A 22,832-nucleotide genomic window follows, 5' to 3' on the forward strand; every position below is an offset into this window, starting at 1 on the left:
CAAGATACTACTCTTAGCCTCCAGCAATATGCTCTGCAACTATGACCATGGTGTTTTATCCCCCTTTTACCTCTCTACAATGCCAGATGTGATGAAGCATCTCATTCTCATCAAATTTTAAAACAGTAAATGCTAGAAATATACAGCAAGTCAAGCAGCATCTGTGGAAATGGAAAAAAAGGGATAACATTTCAGGCTGATTATCTTGTCAAAGAACCTTTGACTTGAAAAGTTAATTGTTTCTCTTTCCAAGGTAATATCTGACTAGCTAAGAATTTGCATTTTCTGTTTTATTTCAAATTTCAGTTTTGTTTTGTTTTCACTCCACTCTCTACCTGATTCCTCTGCTTCTGTTCATTGCTCCATCTAAAGTCCTTTCTTTCCTGCAATTTCCACTGCTACTTACAATTCCTATTCTAGCTTCTGATAGAAGATTTCCAACCTCCCAAGGTATAATCAATTTCCCCTCATTATATATTGCCCCTTGGTTACGTGCAGAGTTGCAGGCATCACTCCTTAGAGGGGATATGATAAAAAACAGATTCATAAAGCCACCTGGCCCATCAAGTATGTACCAGCTCCAAGTAGTGTAACCTTTTCAATCTCACTTCCTTGACATTCCTTCAGAGCTCTGTGTTAACCTTCCCGCCCACCACCAAGTATCTGCACAATTTCTTTATGAAAAGCCTGATTGACCCTTCTCCTGTCTTTATACACAATGATTTCCAGATCATAGCTACTCCTTGAGCAAAGAAACTATTTCCTCACATCTGTGAATGATTTTAAATCTGATCAGCCAGGTCCTTGAACCAGCACAACCAGCATTCTCTATTTAGCTCGTCTGAACAAAGTCATGACCTCATATGAACATCATGATACAGAAAAGCAAAAAATCTGCAAATGCTAGAAATCTGAAATGACCGCAGAAAATTCTGGAAAGAGTCAGAAGGTTAAGCAGAATATATGGAGAAAGAATAGGGTTACCAAAGCAGACATGAATCAGGACACCAATGTCAACACATTTTATTCAAATCAAAAGAACCTTGTATCTTTGTCATTGACTCCAACACTCTCACTGGCCAGCCAACATCAGGAGGGAAGTACAGGAGCCTTAAGGCACACACTCAATGATTCAGGAACAGCTTCTTCCCCTCTGCCATTCGATTTCTGAATGGACAGTGAACCCATGAACATTACATTTTTGCACAACTTAATTAATTTAATTATACTTACTGTAATTCACAGTTTTTATTATTACATATTGTAATGTACTGCTGCTGTAAAAACAACAACTTTCATGACATATGCCAGTGATATTAAACCTGATTCTGATTTGCTTCATTGCCACTCAAATTTGCATATCCAGTCCAAATTTGATATTTTTGTGCGTTTGCCATATTCCTCACTTCACCCATCCCAATTCTCATGATTTAAATGCGTTTAACTACATTTTTAGTATCTATAGATAGTGTGTACATCATCCTTATTGGCAGTTCCCACCTTCCATAAATTCCAATTATCTAATTTTCACTGAAGAAACTGAGACAGAAGGAAAAAGCCAAAAATCAGAAATAAAAGATGTGGAAATGAGAAATACTTAACAGGACTTTGAAAAGAGGTGGGGTTAAGTGCCATGCCGGAGCCTCAGCAGAATTAACACTGCATATTAAAATTTCTTAATTTTGTTTTGAAATTACACATCCATAGATTAGCAATAAACAGTTTCATATTTATGTAAGATTCTTTTGCCTGCTGGTAACATTTTCATTAACAGACAGCTCAACCAAATGGTTAAATCATTTGATGCAAAGCCACTTCACCTGAGACTTCCAGTGACCGTGTCAGTCTGTTATTACAACCGTACAGAAATAAACTCACAGAAGATGCTCTTTCCTTTTGTGTGAAGGGCAGTACAAAACTGCTTCTCACACATCAGTGTGTCATCTACCTTTCTGCAGCTTAATCAGTTGGAATTGCTTGATACTTAACTTTTTTCATGCCTACAATTTGTAGCATCAGCAAGTCGTTCAAATTGCAGCTGATGTTCAAAATGAATTGATGACCACTTCAACAAAATACTATCTAAGTGAGCGTGGGAGGGATGAAGAGATTTAGAAGGAGCTCCTGAGTGTGCAGCCAAGGAAGTCTTTGTTCCCCAGAAACTGACTCCATATCTCTCCACGGCAACTACCTGTGACTAAACCAGCCCAAAGCAGCCTTGTTGTTGGCACCAAGCTGAACTTGGACCACATATCTGAGCTGTCACTCAGAACACCAATGCCATTTTAGTATTATTGCTTGTTTCTCCCCTTAACCCCACACCACTAGCCACTCTGACCTCTTCCTGTACTCTGACTCATCATTATTCAAAACTTGGTTCACTATGGTGGTGTCATCTGCAAGTGTACATGGAGTCGTGAGTAGATAGGGAGTAAAGTGGGGTGCTGAGGATGCATCCTTGTGGACCAATAATGTTGAGTACATTTGTGGTGGAGGTGTTGCTACCTAACCTTACTGATTGCAGTCTGTTAGTCAGGAAGTCAAGAATGCAGTTGCAAAGGGAGGCATTGAGTTCCAGGTCTAGGAGTTTGCAGATGGGTTTGCTTAGAATTATGGTATAGAGAGCATAGCTGTGGTCAACAAATAGATGGATATAGCTATCTTTACTATCCAGATGCTCCAGAGAAATATGTAGAGATAGGGAATTAGCATCTACTGTGGACCTGTTTCAGTGGTAGGCTAATTACAGTGGGTTAAGGTTGTTTGAAACTGCGATTGAAAAGGACATGGTTGGGGATTCCATCTGGGCCAGATGTTTTCTGAAGAAAAATGATATGATATCTGCAACTGGGTACAGGTGCATTGGATGTTGTCAGCAATTGAAGTTATCTGGCACTGAAGTGATAACTGGATGAGGAATTCACATGCAGAATGACTGAGGCAGAGTTAGACTTAGGTGATGAAAGGCAAATGACTGTTTTGATCAGAAAGATTTGGGGTGACACTGGGGTTAATAGTGCTGAGTTAGAGTGTAGAAGTAGCCCAACTAATTCATGGGTTACTTCTTATCATGGAATGTCTAGCTAGTATAAGACAACCATGACTTCTTTGTTCTCAGCTTTTCCTTCTTCTTTCTTTGTTCTTTCCCTTCTTTACATTGAATAAGTTGGTTATGGTTACACTCTTTGTTATGAACACCTAATAAAACAGCTGTAACCACGAAGTTTTCTACCTCATTCTTGACGTCTGAAGAAGCACTGGATCAAAACAACTCAGGAACCAACAACTGTGATGCTGAGGCCATGACACTCTACTTCAGAAAATACAGTGACCAGAGAAGGGAGCAGTCTCGGAATTCTGGTGGAAGATCAAATTGATGCGATTACTGTACCTTTCTGAAGTTTAATTGTAAGAAGTTACAGCTGATCCTTGAAGTATTATTAGGAGGAAATGGTGCAGTTGGGATAAAGAACTTTCCCAAAGAAACCATGAAGATATTTAGCTGAGCAGGATCAGGACCATGCAGGAGCCGACCCACTATGGATAACGGTGGAGCTGCACTAGTAGAATAAAATGAAAGCTCCAGACCCTCAAGCTGTACCTAGCTCTGCAACTGGATCCTCGACTTTCTCACCGGAAGACCACAGTCTGTGCAGATCGGAAATAACATCTCCACCTTGCTGATAATCAACACTGGCACACCTCAAGGATGTGTGCTTAATCCACTGCTATACCCATGATTGTGCAGCTAGGCACAGCCCAAATGCCATCTTTAAATTTGCTGATGATACAACAATTATTGGCAGAATTTCATATGGTGATGTAAAGGTATATTGGAGCAAGATATATCAGCTAGTTGAGTGGTGTCACAGCAACCTTGTACTCCATGTCAGTACAACCAAAGAATTGATTATGGACTTAAGAAAGGGTAAGATGAGAGAAGCATGCAACAGTCTTCATAAAGGGATCAGAAGTGGAAAAGGTGAGCAATTTCAAGTTTCTGGGTGTCAACATCTCTGAGGATCTATCCTGAGTCCAACATATCAATGAGGTTCCAAAAAAGGTACGACAGCGGCTGTATTTCATTAGAAGTTTGAGAAGATTTGATATATCACCAAAGACACTCACAAATGTCTACTGATGTACTGTGAAGAGCATTCTAACTGACTACATCACCATCTCGTATGAGGGAAAGGGGCAGAATCGAAATAAGCTGCAGGAAGTTGTAAACTCAGTCAGTTCCATCATGGGCACTAGCCTCCCCAGCATCCAGGACATCTTTAAGGAGCAATGCCTCAAAAAGGTGGGAGCATGTTACAAAGCACTCCTGGCCACGCCAGCTTCTGGGATTTAGATGCTCTAACTCTCTGGAGTATGGATAGTTGGATAGTTGGTGCGGCCCCTTCAAGGGTTCAGGACGGTCCCACTAATTGGCAATCATGTTTTGGGTGCAGTGAATTGAGTACTTAAAGAGCAGCTGAACCGAGGTTCGGTACTCAATCTTAAGCCCTACTAGTGATATCATCTGGCGTTTGCTTTGTGCTCAGTTTTCGGTCCAGTTTGATACCGTGTTTCAATCCTTGCTTTGGATACTCCAGCATCTGGGTCTAAACCATCCTCGTCAAGGACTTTCGGCACAGTACGACTGAGCCAGTATGGACCCAGTGGGGTATCAGAGTCTTTCATCCGCTGTGGCCAGGCATAGCGATAGGATTTCCAGATAGAGCCAAAGATATTTGACGATGACCTGGGTTCTTACTGCAGCTTCCTTGTCCTACGTTCATTAGTAATGAACTCCAGCCACCCTGGTTTCTTTCACAGCGCAAAAAGGAGGCCTTCATTATCTGATTGGAAGAGCCCTGGCCTGGGCCACTGTGCATTGGGAACGTAGGTCAGAGATTTGCTTGGGTTTAGAGGAATTCATGGCCGACACGCGGAAGGGTTTCCACTACCCCGCCAGAGCCAGCAGAGCTTCAAACCACCTGGTGAAGATATGACAGGGCAGATGTTCAGTGGCCAACTACGTGATAGAATTTCAGACCCTGGCTCAAGAGAGTGACTGGAACAGGGAGGCCTTTACCACTCCATGGACTCTGAGATGAACTGAAGAATGTCCTTGCCTTGGGAAAGCCAGCAGAGAACTTAAGAGGTTCTGGTTGACCGGTCCATTTGTCTTGATAATTGCCTGGTAAAGCGAGAGTGGGACAACTTAGGGAGGTTGAAGAGGGCCAGTCCGAGCTCATTCCCAATGCATCACAGTTCCAGTCCCAACCTCGGACCATAGTCAGCTTGTCTCTTGCTCACTACTCTGTCAGCCCATGCAAATCAATTACACGAGGCTTTCAACCGATGAGAGGTCCTGGCATTGGAATCAAGGTTGCTGCTATTACTGGGTGGGAGGAGGTCACCTGCAGGCTGAATGTCTGAAGCTACAGCCACCTGGAAAGCTGCTAAGACCATCCAGTGTTGGGAGGACTGTGACAGTAGGAGCCACTACACCCAGTCCCATGGATTCTAGTTTCATGCTGAAGGAGGAACTCACCTGGGGTAAGAACTTGAGGCAGGTGAAGGTTTTTGTGGACTCTGGGGCAGTGGGTAGTCTTCTGGATTTAGGAACCGCCCATCAGTTCGATATACTGCTGCGAGAGTTGAGCAAGTCTATGCCCACCTGCCAGGTAATGGGCAGATCCAGCAACAGACTATGGTTTTGCAGGTGAGGATAGGGGTCATGTGAAGACATTAGTTTCTACATTATTGACTCTCTACTCATACCCCTGACCCTCAGGTACCCTAGGCTGTCCCAGCATAACCCAACTGTGGACTGGAGGAAGGTGAGAATCATTACTTGGTCCATTCATTGTAAGAGGGTCTGTTTGCGGCGTGGTATTCTGACACAGACTCTCCTGTGACCAACGACCAATAAGGGGGCAGCCTTCAGTGCGAGGTAATCTGAGTGCGGAGACCTAGTCCTGCTCTCAAGGACAGACAAGCCAGTTCTGGCAAACAGGACAGTGTGAGTCCTGACACTGACTAATCGGGACTACCAAGGAACTAGAGAGAGGGAATCTCTGGTTCAGGAGAGATCCAAGGAGATGCCCGAGCACCTGGAAAACTTGCAACTAAGCTTAAGGAAACCATCCACCAGGTCTCGAAGAAAGAAAGACTCCTTTATGTTGATCCTTGAAGCCTACTCCTGGGGTGCGAGGACCATCTGTAATGTCTTGCTGCCAATGCCTGAGAACACAGACGGGGATTTTTACTCTGAGTTGGCCACCGTTTCTACAAATGAGTTTTGTGAGTCTAGGGAGAGGACTCTGGGGTCTGTTGAATCACCCCTGCCACCTAAGAAGCCTCAGGGGTCTTCCTCAAAGGAAGGTCTGGAGGAGACAGCAACACCCAAACCAGCTGAGATCCTTTCCATCTACAAGGACTTGCAGGAGGTCTTCAGCAAGGGAGAGACTTCGACTCTTCCACCACACCGACCCTACGAGTGTGCTATAAACCTGCTACCCGGTACTTGTCCCCTGCGGGGTTGATTGTACGTGCTTTCAAGCCCAGAGAGAAGTGCAATGGAAGAGTATATAAAGGAGGCTCTTGCCATGGGCTTCATTTGACTCTCACCTCACCTGCTGGTGCAGGCTTTTTCATCATGTAAAAGAAAGATGGGAGCCTGTGGCCATTAATTGACTATAGGGGATTAAACCACATAATGGCCAAGAATCGATAACCCCTTCCACTCATGATTATGGCCCTCGGGATGCTTCAAGGAGCGAGAGTTTTCATAAAACTAGACCTATGAAGTGCATACAATCTGGCCCATATAAGGGAAGGTGATGAGTGGAAGACTGCATTCAAAACACCGACAGGGACTACGAGTACTGGTTATACCCTTTGACCTTACTAATACTCCAGCCATTGTCCAGGCCTTTATAAATGACGTGCTCCAGGATACTTTCCATAAGTATGCCTTCATCTACTTGGAAAATATCCTAATCTTCTCGAAGTCCATGGAGGAGCATGTCACTCAGGTCAGGGACATTTTAAAGAGGCTTCTAGACCATGGACTTTATGTCAAATTGGAGAAGTCTGAATTTCACTTGACGACTATTTCATTTTTGAGTTTCATCATCTCCAATGTCAATCTCAAGGTGGACCCTACCAACACCCACACAGTCAGAGACTGACCACCATCATCCAGTTTCAAACAAGTCCAACAATTCCTGGTGTTTGCAAACTTCTACCAGAAGTTCATCAGGAACTTCAGCTCAGGGAAAGCTCTACTGGTGGCGCTAACAAAGAGATCCACAAGCCCTTTTGTCTGGACTACTGAAGCGAAGGCTGTTTTTGCAGAGGTTAAACAGTGGTTCACATCAGCTCGCATCTTGGTTTCTCCTAATCCGGACCTTCCCTTCATTGTGGAGGTGGGCACCTCAGACTTCAGGAGTATGTGCAGTGTTGTCTCAACAGTCACCTTCAGACAGTAAATTGCACCTGTGTGCATTCGTCTTTAGGTGGCTATCCCTGGCAGGTAGGAACTATGACATTGGGAATCGGGAGCTCCTTGCAGTTAAGTTAGCTTTGGAAGAATTGTGTTACTGGCTAGAGGGGACCAAGAACCCTTCTATCATTTGGACTGACCAGAAGGACCTGGCTTATATTCAGGAAGCCGACAGGCTAAATTCCAGACAGACCAGGTGGTCTTTGTTCTTTAACCACTTTGACTTCATCCTGACCTGGTCAAAGATCCAGAAGCCAGATGCCTTGTTCCATCAGTGTGATGAACCAGAAGAAGAGCAGCCTACCACGATTTTGTCCCAAGCTAGGGTGATAGCACCTATTCATTGGGGAAGCAAGGCTCTTGTTCGCAAGGCCCTAGCACAAGGGGAGATTCCTGGGAAGAGTCCGCTGGGTCAGTTGTTTGTCCCAAGTTCTCTCTAGTCCCAGGTACTCCAATGGGGATATTCATCGAGAATGACGACTCACCCAGGGATTGCCAGGATGCTCGAGCTTATCGAGGAATTATTGGTGGCTCTGAATGACGAAGGAAGTTTGGCAGTACATGCAGACATGCGAGGTGTGTGCCAGGAACAAAAAGCCTGCACATTACCTCAAGAATTCCTCCACACACTACGTGTTCCAGAAAGACCACTGGTACATGTCTCCATAGACTTTGTCATGGGGTTTTCAACATCCAAGGGGAAGACGGTCATCATGGTAATTGTTGACCGGTTTTTGAAAGCCTTCAAGTTCATTGCCTGGGAGAAGCTACCATCTGCGGCAGGGATGGCCGAAATTGCCTTGGAGCAGGTCTTCAGGATCCATGGATTTCCAGTGGTTATTGTCTCGGATCGTGGTCCACAATTCGCATCACATTTCTGCAGGGCATTCTGTAAGCTGATGGGGCAACAGAAATCCTTTCCTCTGGGTTTCACCCACAGTCCAATGGCCAGGTGGAACGGACCAAGATTTAGAACGTACCTTAAGATGCCTGGTCTCACAAAGATCTGATGAGTGTGTGACCATTTAATGTGGGCAGAGGTCACCCATAACTCATTACAGCATTTGGCACATGGGATGTCGCCAATCAAGTGCCAGTTTGGATATCCTCCAGTTCTCTTTCTGGAACAGGAGGCTGAGGTTGAGGTCCCTGTGGCTGAAAACCTCATCCAACACTGCAACCAAAAATGGATTAGGGCAAGAGGGATTTTGCTGGCTTCAACCCAGAAAGCAGAGACCAAGGTGAACCAAGAGAGAAGAAAGGGACCCACTTTACAGCCTGGTCAACAGGTCTGGCTGTCAACTCATGATTTGCCTCTCCGGATGGAATCTAGAAAGTTGGTGCCCAAATTCATTAGACCCTTCAAAGTCCTGAGGAAAATAAAAGCTGATGGCTTACACCTGCAGCTTTGAGGAGAGGAGCTGGGTACCTGAAAGAGAAATCTTGAATCCTGCTCTCATCCACGACTACCATCATTGCCTCTCCAAGCAGCCAGGCCCATCAGGGATCGGGTATTGTTATGAAATGCTCCCCACCATGCAAGCTTCTGGGATTTTGACACTCAAAGTCTCTGGACTATGGAAACCTGGCGCAGCCCCTTTAAGGCGTTAGAACAGTCCCGTAATTGGAAATCATGTTGTGGGTGCCAAGAGTTGTGTATTGAAAGAGCACCTGAACTGAGGTTCGGTGCTCAATTGTAAGTCCGACTAGTGATTGTTTTGTGCTCAGTTCTCAATCCGAATTGATACCGTGGTTTGACCCTTGCTTCTGATACTCCAGCATTTGGGTTCAAACCTTCCTTTTCAAGGACTTTCATTACAGAGCCATCATGAAGGACCCTCATCACCCAAGCCATGCCCTCTTCTCATTGCTACCATCAGGGAGGAGGTAAAGGAGCTTGCAAGCACATACTCAACGATTCATGAACTGCTTCTTCCCCCCGCCATCAGATTTCTGAATGGACATTGAACCCATGAACACTACCTTACTACTTTTTTGCATTACTTATTTAACTTTTATATATTTAGACAATAAGATGTAAGATATAGGAGTAGAATTAGGCCATTTGGTACGTCAAGACTGCTCCGCACATCATGGTTGATCTATTTCCCTCCCAGCCCCAATCTCCTGCCTCCTCCCTGCAACCCTTAATGCCTGACTAATCACAAATCAACCTCTGCCTTACACATACCCCAATGACTTGGCCTCCACAGCTGCCTGTAGCAATGAATTCCACAAATTCACTATTCTCTTGCTAAAGACATTCCTCCTCTTCTCTACTCTAAATGGGCATCCCTCTGTTCTGAGGCTGTGTCCTCTGGTCTTAGACTCCCCCACCATAGAAAACATCCTCTCCAAACCTATTCTATTGAAGCCTTTCAACATTCGCAGAGGTTTTAATGAGGCCCTCCCTCATTCTTCTGAATTCCAGAGCTATCAAAGACTCTCAGACTTTCAATCCTGGAACCGTGTTTGTGAACCTTCTTTTAACTTCTCCAATATCAGCATTTGCAAAAGTGCTCAAAAAACTCCAAATGAGGCCGCATCGGAGCCTTATAGAGCCTTAACATTACTTTTATATTCTATTACTCTCAAAATGAATTCTAACATTGCTCTTGACTTCCTCATCACTGGCTCAACCTGCAAATTAACCTTTAGGGAAAACGGTATGAGGACTCCCAAGTCCCTTTGCACCTCAGATTTTTAAAAATTTTCTCTCCATTTAGAAAGCAGTCTATGCTTTTATTTCTTTTACCAAAGTGCATGACCATTTACTTCCCAACACTGTATTCAATTTGCCACTTCTTTGCCCATTCTTTTAATCTGTTTAAGTCCTCTGGTAGCTTCTCTCCTTCCTCAACACTACTGTCCCTCCACATATTCCTATCATCCGCAAAGTTGGCCACAAAGCCATCAATTCCTTCATCTAAATCAATGACATATAATGCAAAAAGAAGTGGTCCCATCACAGACTCCTGAGGAACATCACTGGTCACAGGCAGTCAACCAGAAAAGGCTCCCTTTATTCTCACCCTTTGCCATCTGCCAATCAACCAATGCTTTATCCATGCTAGTATCTTTCTTTTAATACCATGAGCTCTTAACTTGTTAAGCAGCCTCACATAGCACCTGAAAGGCTTTCTGAAATTCCAAGTACACAACATCAACCAATTCTCCTTTGTTTATTCTGCTTGTTATTTCTTCACAGAATTCCAACAGATTTGTCAGACAAGATTTTACTTTAAGGAAACCATGCTGGCTTTGATCATAACATATGACTCCAAGTACCCTGAAACCACAACCTTAGCAATCGACCTCAACATCTTCACAACCACTGAGGTAACATGAACTGGCCTATAGTTTCCTTTCTTCTGTCGCTCTCCCTTCTTGAAGAGTGGAGTGATGTTGCAATTTTTCAGTCCAGAACCATACCAGAATTCACTGATCCTTGAAAGATCATTTCTAATGCCTCCACTCTCTTTAGTTACCTCCTTTAGAACTTTGGCGTGTAGACCATCTGATCCAGGCGACTTATCTATCCTCATACCTTCCAGTTTCTCAGACACCTTCCCCCTAGTAATGGCAACTTCACTCACTTCTGCTCCCTGACTCTTGAACTTCCACCATACTGCTAGTGTCTTTCACAGTGAACACTGATGCAAAATATTATTCAGCTTGTCTGCCATTTCTTTGTCCCCCATTACTATCTCTTCAGTATGATGTCCAGTGGTATGGTATCTACTCTCATCTCTCTTTTACACTTCATATATCTGAAGACACTTTTAATATCCTCTTTAATATTATTGGCTAGCTTATCTTTGTATTCCATCTTTTTCTTCGTTATGACTTCAGTTGCCTGGTTGGTTTCTGGAAGTTTCCCAATCCTCTAAATTCCCATCAATTTTTGCTCTTTCTTTAGCCTTTATGCTGACTTTGATTTCTCATGTCAGCCATGGTTGTGTCATCCTGTCTTTGTAGTACTTCTTCTTCGGGATGTGTCTATCCAGCATCTTCTGAATTGCTCCCAGAAACTCCAGCCATTGCTACTCCACTGTCATCCCTGCTAGTGTTGCCATCCAAACAATTTTGTCCAGCTCCTTACTCGTGCCTCTAATTCCCTTTACTCCACTGTAACACTGATACATCTGACCTTGGCTTTTCCTTCTCAAATTGCAGGATGAATATATCATATTATGATCACTGTCTCCTAAGGGTTCCTTTACCTTAAGCTCTCTAATCAATTCCAGGTTTGTTGCACACATCCAATAGAGAATAGCTGATCCCTAATGGGCTTTACCATGAGCTGCTCTAAAAAGTCAGTTCGTAGGCATTCTACACATTCCCCTCTTGGGATCCAGCACCAACATAATTTTCCCAATGTACCTCCATATTGAAATCCCCCATGATTATCGTAACATTGCCTTTTTTGACATGCACTTTCTATCTCCAGTAAAGCACATCTTTGCTACTGTTTGGAGGTCTAAGTATAACTCCCATCAGAGTCTTTTTACCCTTGCAGTTTCTTAGCTCAACCCACAATTCTACACCTTCCGATCCAATGTCACCTCTTTCTAAGATGTCATTTTTTATCAACAGAGCTACTCCATCCCCTCTGCTTACCTGCCTGAATTTTTGATACAATGTATATTCCTGGGCATTAAGCTCCCAGCTATAATCTTCTTTCAGCCACGATTCAGTGATGCCCACAATGTCAAAGCAATCTGTAACTGTGCTACAAGACCATCAACCTTATTTTGTATACTGCGTGCATTCAAATATAACACCTTCAGTACTGCATTCATCATACTTTTTGATTGTCTCCCTTTTACATTGCAAATTATCCCGTTGACTGCAATTTTGCCTTATCATCAGCCTCTCCTTATTCACAGTCTCACTAGCCACTGTCTCTGTTTGTAAACCAACTACCCCTTCCTCAACCCTATCACTCTGGTTCCCATCCCCCGTCAATTTAGTTTAAACCTTCTCGAACAGCTCTAGCAAAGCTGCCCACAAGGATATTGGTTCCCCTTGGGTTCAGGTGCAACTTGCCCCTTTTGTACAGGTCATAGCTCACCCAGAAGAGATCGCAATGATCCAGAAATCTGCAACCCTGCCCCATGCACCAGCACCTCAGCTATGCATTCATCTGCCAAATCATCCTATTCTTACTCTCAGTGGCATATGGTACAGGCAGCAATTCAGAGATTACTACCCTGGAGGTCCTGCTTTTGAGCCTTCTACCTTACTAAAATCTCTCTTCATAACCTTTTCACCATGCTACCTATGTCATTGGTGACAATATGTACTGAAACTTCTGGCTACTTACCCTCCCCCTTTAGAATGCTGTGGGCCTGATCTGAGACTTCCCTGACTCTGGAACCTGGGAGGCAACACACCATCCAGGTGTCTCTATTCCTCTGACTATGAAATCTCTTATCACCACTGCAGTCCTATTCACCTCTCTTCTTTTCTGAGGTATAGCACCAGACTCGGTGCTGGAGACTCGATCACTGTGGCTCCCCTCCCCCGACAGGCAGTCCCCTTCAACTGTGTCCAAAGTGATACTTACTATTGAGGGGAATAGCCACAGGGTACTCTGCACTGGTTGCCCATTTCCCTTCAGTCTCCTGTATAAGCTGAAGGTGACTGAGCTGCAGCTCCAGGTTCTTAACACCTTCTCTGAGGAGTTGTAGCTCAGTGCAGCTGGTGCAGATGTGGTAATCCGGGAGTCTGGAGGTCTCCCAGAATTCCCACATCTCACACACAGAACAAAACTCTACCCCTAGAGCCATTCTCATTGCACTAACTGTGCCCTAACAGATGAGGAATGAAGAATAAGGAAGAAAAAGAAATTTACCAGATGCTTACCTTGCCTAAGCCTGATCTTGCCGATGCCTATTGAGCCAAAGCCTCTCCAACACTAGCCCACTCACACAATAGCCACTCTGCTTGTCCCTGCCTTATTTTTATTCATCCTTTCTCATGATCGGGTGCAATCTAACTCTGAAAGCTGTCATGAAGCACTGTCTTTCTAATCTTGAGTGCGAACCTAAGTGAAAACGTAGCTCTTTTCTCATGCTCCCATTCACTGATTGGGTGCAGTCCAACTTCTTACTGTAATTCACAGTTTTTATTATGCTTAGCAAAACAAAAATCACAACATATGCTGATGACATTAAGCCTGATTCTGATAATGTGGAGTAACAATGTGTCAAGCCATAAATTGTATTACAGCTGCTTGGATAAAAATCACTTCAAACTATCTGTTAAGGCTAAGCTGAGCACAGATTTGAGAAGTAACAGCATATTCCAGACAACACGGACAAGGTAGGGGCACAGAGAGTAATTTTCTTTTGAGGAGAAGGCAATGATTTTGAAAGCAAGGAGTTGGCATCTTAGCAGAAGAAACCATTTATAATGTCACCTTGTACAGGGTAGCAGGAAAGGATGCTGGTTGGTCAGCAGCTTGGTAGGAACAGGGACAAAGAATGACAATGACAGTGTCACAGATAAGATGAGTGCAGATTTTATGGGGGGGGGGTGATTTGGTTTCATATGCAAATAGAAAGGGGAAAAGCAGCGGTGACAGAACATGAATGGTCTCAGGTTTCAGTGGAGATAAGGACAGAAGCAGATTTTAAGGAGATGAATAACAATAAAAAAAGTTGGCATAGAATTCCATTGTGTATTTACCTGCCTGTTTTGGTGAGGTAGGAAGTGAGAGGTGCGAGCTGAGGGTGAGCTGGGGAGAAGTGGGAAACATTCTCAGCGAAGTCTACAAGTATACCTTAGAAGCAGACATGCTATCATATTTCCTCTCCTCACTGAGTTCAATTTTGATAGTGCCACCACCCATAAGCTGAGTTGGATCATCTTGCCACAGATCAGTTACTTAGCCTGTGTTTCTGGCCGCCTGTTTATCTGTCTCACATAATTTAAAATAAATTGACGACGCATCCAAGGAGTTTTGAAGATGCACTTTCTGTAGGCAGGCAGAATGGTGAGCACAATAGCATGTTACAGTTTAAAGATTCACAATATTTGAAATGTTTTCCTCACCTCTCACCATCATCTGCTGAAATGCTCCACACCCTGCACCTGCTCCTTCCAATTTGAACAAGCCCATGGGATGAGATTACACTTCCAGCCAATAAACAGATCTACTGCCATGGCAAGTAAGTAAACATCAGAATCGTTTGTGAACCTGCATTTGGTTTTGAATAGAATTCATCACAGCAGAGATAAGCTGAGAGAGCTGGATGTTGCTTAGGTGCAAATTATTATTTGAATTTATTATCTTTCATTGTGATCAATCAATGTAAATATTCTCTGCAGGACTGTGGTGTAAATGGAGAATGGATTCATTCAGAATAGGCACCAGTAAACAGATCTCTCATTATTATTCAGGACATGAATGGTGGGGACAGATGAATTGTTGCTCTCTAATGTTGGCTGCCTTTGTGGACCCGTACACCGCGCCAGAAATGTTCACTGATTCAAAAGGAAAAACAAACAAGACAATTTTTACACTGCCTCAAGTCATGTAACCATAGCAACTGCAGAAAGAAAAGTATGGAGAGAGCAAAGAATGTTCTATGAATTGCATGGAGCAGAATTGGTCTCCCCTCCATCTGACTGTATGGTTGGTAGAGCCTGACAGGAATCAAGAGAGTTGTTAACATTGCTACAAGATAACATTCACATCACTTGACCATCCGTCAGGTAGAGTTCTAAAGCAGATCATCCATCTATTTTATCTAATGTGTAAGACTGGGTATAATCTTTGAGCTTTGCATTGATTTTGAAGTCCTTAAGGTACGCAAGCAAAGTGGGTTACTTTCGTTAAATTTCATTACAGCATTGCCTTCTTCTAAAACTTGCTACAATATTTAGAAATGGTAAACAATTGATAAAGCAATATGAACAATGTTCAGGGAAAATAATTACGGAAAGAAAAGTGACAAAACGTGATGCCTTGAGCAGAAAAAGTATTTCAAAGATAGAGATGTTCTACTCATATAAATTTCTTCCAACAAAAGTTTGTAAAGTAATGTGATCATCCACTGAATGCTGGACCAGGGGAATTGAGTGATGGCAAAAAGCTGTATGGCTGCACCTTGTTCAGGTGAGGCTACTTTACTGGCCTTTGCTGCTGTGGGTGAAAGCTACTGCTGCTAGTTATCCACCCCATACATCATCCCGCTTGGCCATCTGCTGGAGATCAAGATGGTTGAGGTTCCTCTCTCCCACCAACCCTAACTGTCCATACTTGGAACACTGTCCAATAATTGTCAACACTGTGATGTGATGACAGTGAGAATAGTGAACACAATATTTGATTGGTATGAATGCAGCAGTATATACTCAAGGGATATGACTGATATGGAAATCCCTCCACTTCACCAGGAATCTAAAGCTAATCTGAAATAAAATGACTAAACAGACATTTCCTGTCTTTACTCCTTTGTCTAAGAAACAATCTGTGGAATGCTCTGCCTCAGAAGGCAGTGGAGGCCAATTCTCTGGATGCTTTCAAGAAGGAGTTAGATAGAGCTCTTAATGATAGCGGAGTCAAGGGATATGGGGAGAAGGCAGGAATGGGGTACTGATTGTGGATGATCAGCCATGATTACAGTGAATGGCAGTGCTGGCTCAAAGGGCCGAATGGCCTACTCCTGCATCTATTGTCTATTGTCTGAACTGAAAATACAGTGATTAAGAACCAAGAATAACTAAATATTTCAATAAATGTCCATTGGCACCAAAGCAATTTACCTTGATGATTCACTTCTTTCTTCTCCTCTTTATATTTCATTATCCATTAATTTGTCCCTTCCTGTTCCTTTTATCTCCCTTCTCTGTTCCCATTTAATTTGTTCTTTGCAAATGTTCCTACTTTTTTTTTATACTATCTCCCACCCTGTTTATTTTACACTCAATTCGGGTCAATCTCAGTAAAGGAAGATGGTCTTGTTATTGCAAAAACTTGGTACATAGAAAAAAGAGATGGTCTACTTTGTCATGCAGTAAGAACATTGCTCAATACCACTTTCATGGATTAACTCCATACTCCTTGACTATCCTATTATCTAAAAATCTATCCATCTTTTACTTTCAATATACTTGGTGAATGAGCCTCCACAGGGCCTCTTGCCCAGAGAGTTCCAAAGATTCACTCTCCTTTTCTTGAAGAGATTTCTTCTTATTTCTGTCTTTAAAAACCAAGCCCTTATTTTGAGACAGTGACTCCTGGTTTCAGACACTCCAGCCAGTGGGTACACCTACCCTGACAGCCCTGTAAAAATTTTGCAAATTTCAATCAAAGTATTTTTGTTCAAATTTAGGAGATTGAAGATCCAGTCTACTTCATCTCCCTTCACATGACTCATAAGAGAACCCACCTCAATGTGAGCTCCTATACCCATCCCCGCAGTCCAGGTGAAGTCTGCAAATGCATTTCAGTTCCTTGAGTTCTGTACTCTAACTCATCTCCATCTTCTCAATAATTTGGGCAGTGTGTTTACAAGTGGAACCAGATTCCAATAATGCCACTTCAGGGAATTGTTACATCAATAACTGCCCATGACACTGCCCTTTAGATATGAACAATCTGTCAGGTTGAGTATGGGGCCTGCTTTACCGCAGTCTGACCAGCAGGGAAGAAGATTTCTTCCAATGTGGATTAAAGCTACAACACCTGTTCAGCCCAGAAAGAAACTGGCAGAACAATATGTTCATGACACAGGTATTAACCCATTCCATTCTGGATGTTCTTTTTTTCTCTTGCCTTGTTCTAATTTTTGTTTTTTTTTGTTTCAATGTTCTCTTTCTTTCTGAAAGATTTGGAGCAGACTCCTTTTCAGGCTTTCTGAAGGGAGTAGGACTATCCAGTACTTCAAAGGCCATTCTTTAGTCTATGAATCCAGAGTCTATGGAAATTGTCTCTGACCCTCCCAATACTTTATAAAATCCCAACAGGAAATTCTAAACAACAATTAGGAACAGGAACCCCAATTGATTTCCCCTTCATTTTCCCAGGGAAATCAGCGAAATCATGAACTTAACACAAACCAGGAATAGAGGCTGACCCACTGAGTTATGTTCAATGCTGCATGTTATATTACCAGGTCAAATATTACCTATGATTCACTAATGAGACTACTGTTGCTGGCAGAATGTCAGATGGCAACAAGGAGGCATACAGGAGTAAGACAGATTGCTCACTGAGTGACCTTACACTTGCACTCGACATCATACGACCAAGGAATTGACTGTGAATCTCAGGATGGGGAAGTTGAGAGAACACATACTAAGCTTCATTGAGGGGTCAGATGGTGAAAGAGTGTGCAGCTTCAACTTCCTGGGTGTTAACATTTCAGATGATTTATCTTAGGCCCAACACATGGATGCATTCATGAAGAAGGCACACCATCGACTATATTTCATTTGGAGTTTGAGGAAATTTGGTATGTCAGCTAAGATTCTTGCAAATTTTTACAGATATATCATGAAGGGGATTCTGACTGGTTGCATCTCCATTCAGTATTAAGGCTCCAAGCCACAAATCTAAAGAAGCTTCAAAGGGTTGTAGGACTCAGCCAGCTCTATACAGGCACAACCCTCCCCATCATCAAGGACATCCTCAAGAGGCAATGCTTCAAGAACGTAACGTCCAACATTAAGGACTTTCGCCATCTGGGACATGACCTCTTCTCATCACTACCATCAGACAGGAGGTACAGGAGCCTGAAGACCCACACTCAATGTTTTAGGCATTTTTGTTGGTCCACAAATCAAACAGGTCATTAATGACGGGCAATTCAAAAAACTTCTAGTGGGACCGGAGAAAACTGCATGAAAATTACAAGGATGTTGTTGAAGATTTCCTGGAAACTACCAAGCACCAAACTACATGCAGATGATTGACAACGTGCTTCAGGCATACAAAACCATAAAGTGCAACATATCACTAAAGCTTCAACTCCTGCATTCCCACCAAGACTTCTTCCCTGCAAATCTTGGCACAGTCAGTGATGAGCATGGTGAAAGGTTTCACCAGGACAGTGCAGTCATGGAGAAACAGTATCAGGGCAACTGGAATCCATCAGTGCTGGCTGATTATTGTTGGACACTTAAGCAAGAAGCCTCATACACAGAGTACAAATGAAAATCACCAACAAAACATTTTTAGCTCAGTTGAACTACTGCAAAGCATCACACCATTATGCAATAAAATGTATTGTATTCGATAAAAGTTAATTTATTGTTTCTCCAAATTCCTACATGATACAAGTAGTCTGAAATTATATTTTTGTTGAGCTTCAAGTGGTCTATCAGAAACTAAAAGAAAAACTCTGAGGAAGCAATACTCTTGAAATAATTTGTTGTCCAGTGTAACAAGCAGAGGTGCATTATGTAAACAAATGATATGTTTGCCCATTGTATTGAACAATTACATATTCTCAACTAATGTAACTCACTTTCAATGTTCCTGAACCAAATTTCAACAGGCACTCATAGGTAATTACACCACAAAATATGGGTGGGTAGAATCTTCTCCCCATACACACCACTTCACCCTCGCTAGCCCTTTCCCAACATAGTAAAATATCTGGAAACAAGCATAGTCCAGAATAAGTGCTCCAAGTCACCTATTTTTTGTTTGAAGGGTAGTATTATTGTTATTCCCTAGAATGCTGACAGATAGGACGCAACCAGAAGAAAGTTCATATCCTGGCATTAAAACATTCACCATCGATTCAAACAAACACCTGTTCAGTCATTGGCTCAGCTGATCAATCATGTCGGCCAAAGAACCTCATTCTGGAATCTACATGCTCAGAAACAAAATGCAGTTTTCTATTTTAGGCATTTACACAATCCAGCTTGAGAGGGAATGACCTCATAGTAAAATACAGTCATTTCTCTGCTATTCATCACCCAGTTGGTATTTTGAAGACAGAAAGGAAGCAAATATATCTCAAGGGACAGCAGTGAAGCATAGTTATACATGAGGTATTTTGTCAGGGTTAGGTAGAGTGAGCTTTAGTTTGCAGCTCACAGAGCAATACCTAAATGAAAGAAATGCAGTTGAAACTGATTTCATTTCTGGCTGTAACAAAATGGGGGGAAATGCACAATTATGAAGAAGAAGAAAGCATGTCACTTTGAGCTATTGACACTCATACAGTAGATGAACTGGATGTCTATTAAGTAATCCTCAATTGTGAAATTGGCTGCCTGAGGGAAAGACAACAGTAAACAATGAGGCAATTGTATCCGTTCCTAGACTGTGTGAGAAATATATTGTGGTGTGGCTGAAAACCGAGAAGAGGAGGAGCACACAGACAGCAAGTATGAAATTATTTCCTTATCCAGGATTGGAGTCAAAGAAGTAGGAATATGGTGCCAGTGACTAATGCTGACACATTGCAGACAGCAATAGAACAAAGAAGCTTTAAGAAATATGGGTCATGAATGGGCAGGGGAGATCCTGCCATATCCTCACTCATTCACCTAAACACCAATATTGCAATGGGACCTCTCTGCATCCTTTTCACATCCCAAATTACTTTAATCAGCAAACTTGAATATATTATGCTTGATTCTCTTGTCCAAATTGTTGATATACAATGTGATGAACTGAGGTTCCAGCAACAATTTGCTAGTCACAGCCTTCCAACCTGTAATGATTTGTTTGTACCAATGCTCTATTTTCCGTCTATTAACTAATATTCAACTAACATCATTATATGAGCCCAGTTTCTTTTGTTTATTAACCTCCTGTGCATCTTCTAAACGCCTTTTGAAAAGTCCAAGTACAGCACGTTCATTGGTGCCCTGTTTGACTTCTTTATAGCATTATCCTTACCACTGCCATTTAGCTCTGATCTGAAGTTCTTCACTGTAGTTCTCCCTCCTTTTTTAGATTGGGTTTACATTTATCACCCTCTCGTCAATGCGAATTATTATTGAATCTATAATATTTGAAAAATAATGACCACTATTCTTTGCCACTTGTTTCAAGCCCTTAGGAAGCAACTGGAATTGAAACTTAGAAAATAGGAGCAGCAGTAGAATATTTAACCTTTCAGCCCTAATGCACTATTCAATATGATCATGGTTGATCAACTGTTCTATTTCATCCATTTCATCTACCTTATCCCACTTTATCCCCACACCCCTCTTTCGCTTTTACATTAAGAAACACGTATCCTTTTTTGAATATATATAGTAACTTGATCTGCACAAGATGAAAATTTCACCACCATTTGAGTGAATAATTTTTTCCCGATCTTGGCTCCAAATTGCATCCGCTTTATCCTGAGGCTAACACCCTAGTCTTGTTTTCCCACCACTGGGAACATCCTCCATGCATTATGTCTATTCCTGTTAGAATTTTACTGATTTCTCTGAGATTCCCTCTCATTCTTCTAAATTCCAGTGAGTATAGGTGCAATTGACCCAATACTCCACATAAGTAAGTCCTGCCCTCATTTTGAAGTAAACCTTAACCGCACTCCTTCCATCCCAATATCTTTCCATGAATAAAGAGAGCAATACAGGCAGAAAACTTCTAATGATTTCTCAGAACTGTAGAAGGATATCCTTTGTCCTTTATTCAAGTCCTCTTGCATTGGAGGCTGACATGCTATTTGCCTTCCTAACTGCATACTTCTCAAAAATCAAGATTCAGGTAGCCAGGTCTCATGGTACCTCCTTCTTTCCCAGTCCATGACCATTCAAATAATAATCTGCTCGGTTTATAGAATTACAGTGGATGACCTGACACTTATCTATGTAATACAATATCCAATTTGTCTAAAGCCCATTGGAGACTCTGTACATCCACCAAACAGCTCAAATTCTCCTAAACTTTGTGTCATCTGCAAAATGGATATGGTATATTTAGTTCCCTCATCCAAATCATTAACCTAGACTTAACCTAGGGAGTGGCTCTTGAGTAGGAGATAAGAGTGATAGAAAGATTTAGTTCAATAAAAGGTGAAAGTAGAAAGTGGAGGAAACAAGGGCTACCGGCAAAAAAAATGCCATAGTACCAAAAGAAAAAAATGAGGGCTAATAATGTTAAAAAGAATAATATAAATGACCTTGTCTGCTCATGCACAGAGCATTAGTAATAAGGTAAATATATTAGCAGAATATAGAAATAAATGGTTGTGATAATGTTATTACGGAAACATGACTCAAGTGTAAGTAAGCATGAGAAATGAAAATACAGAGGTGTTCAATACACAGGCAAAAAGGAAAAGGAAGAGGGGTGATGTTAGTACACAAAGAAATCAATATGCTGATGACTAAAAGAAAATCATAACATGGAATCTGTATGCTAAGTATCTGTGGAGCTAAGTAACACCAAGGGGAAGAAGACATTGGTGAGTGCTATCCATAGGTCCCCAAAGGGAGGTAATGATATAAAATCAAAGAGGAAAATTAGAGGAACATGCAATGTTTACAACTATAAAAATCTTAGCGGTGTTTCTTTGAGTTTTTAGCCCTCTGTAACCTTATGTTGTTTCTTGATTTTTCTAGCTAAGCTCCTTTCTCTCTATTGCCTCTATAACAGTAATTCCCAGACTTGTTTATGCTATGGACTAATACCATTAGGTAAGGAGTCTGTGGAGCCCAGGATGGGTACCCCGCTCTATAATGATCTTTATTAAAATGTGCACTCGTCCTCAACATATTGCCGTTCTCTAATCATGTTACAACCTCTATTAGATAATACTTAATTATTTTCATTTATCATATTACTTAACCTATGTTGTTACAGAATATATTACCCTGACAATAAAAAAACAAACAGTACTAGTGAAATTAGATCTAGTTAGGTGACAATGATTTTATCATTAGTCATAATTTTAATCTGGTTTGCTGAAAAGGTAAATATTGATCAGTATGCTCAAGGTGATTTTCCTTTTCCATTGAGAGGAAAAAAGGTGTCTGGGTTTAACATTTTATCCAAAATACAGCACCTCAGGAAGTCACGAGAGACCCTGCAGATGCCGGAAACCACCCCACCAGGTATAGGGTTCCTCTTGTCCGCACCTACCACCCTACATGCGTCCACATCCAGCACATAATTCTCTGTAACTTCTGCCATCTCCAATGGTATTCCGCCCCAAGCACACCTTTCCCTCCACACCTCAACTTTCCACTTTCTGCAGGGATTGCTTCCTACACAACTCCCTTGTCCACTCATCCCTTCCACTGATCCCCCTCCTGGTACTTACCCTTGCAAGCAGAACAAGTACCATACCTGCCCCCTATACCTCCTCCCTCACTACCAATCAGAGTCCTAAACAGTCCTTCC

The 22,832-nt window shown here is 42.2% G+C and overlaps 1 protein-coding gene across 1 annotated transcript in view; it reads left to right on the forward strand.

The window, feature by feature from the left end:
* Positions 1 to 8,574: 8,574 nt before the first annotated feature.
* The window catches only part of LOC140191062 (heme-binding protein 2-like), a 117,404-nt gene continuing 103,146 nt past the window's right edge, over positions 8,575 to 22,832 (forward strand). Inside the window, exons 1-2 of the mRNA XM_072248137.1 lie at positions 8,575 to 8,834; positions 13,733 to 13,825. Of these exons, the coding sequence (XP_072104238.1) occupies positions 8,575 to 8,834; positions 13,733 to 13,825 (353 nt within the window). The remainder of the gene's footprint in view (positions 8,835 to 13,732; positions 13,826 to 22,832) is intronic.

The sequence above is a fragment of the Mobula birostris genome, chromosome 32 (assembly GCF_030028105.1).
Source record: "Mobula birostris isolate sMobBir1 chromosome 32, sMobBir1.hap1, whole genome shotgun sequence".
Lineage (NCBI taxonomy): Eukaryota > Metazoa > Chordata > Chondrichthyes > Myliobatiformes > Myliobatidae > Mobula > Mobula birostris.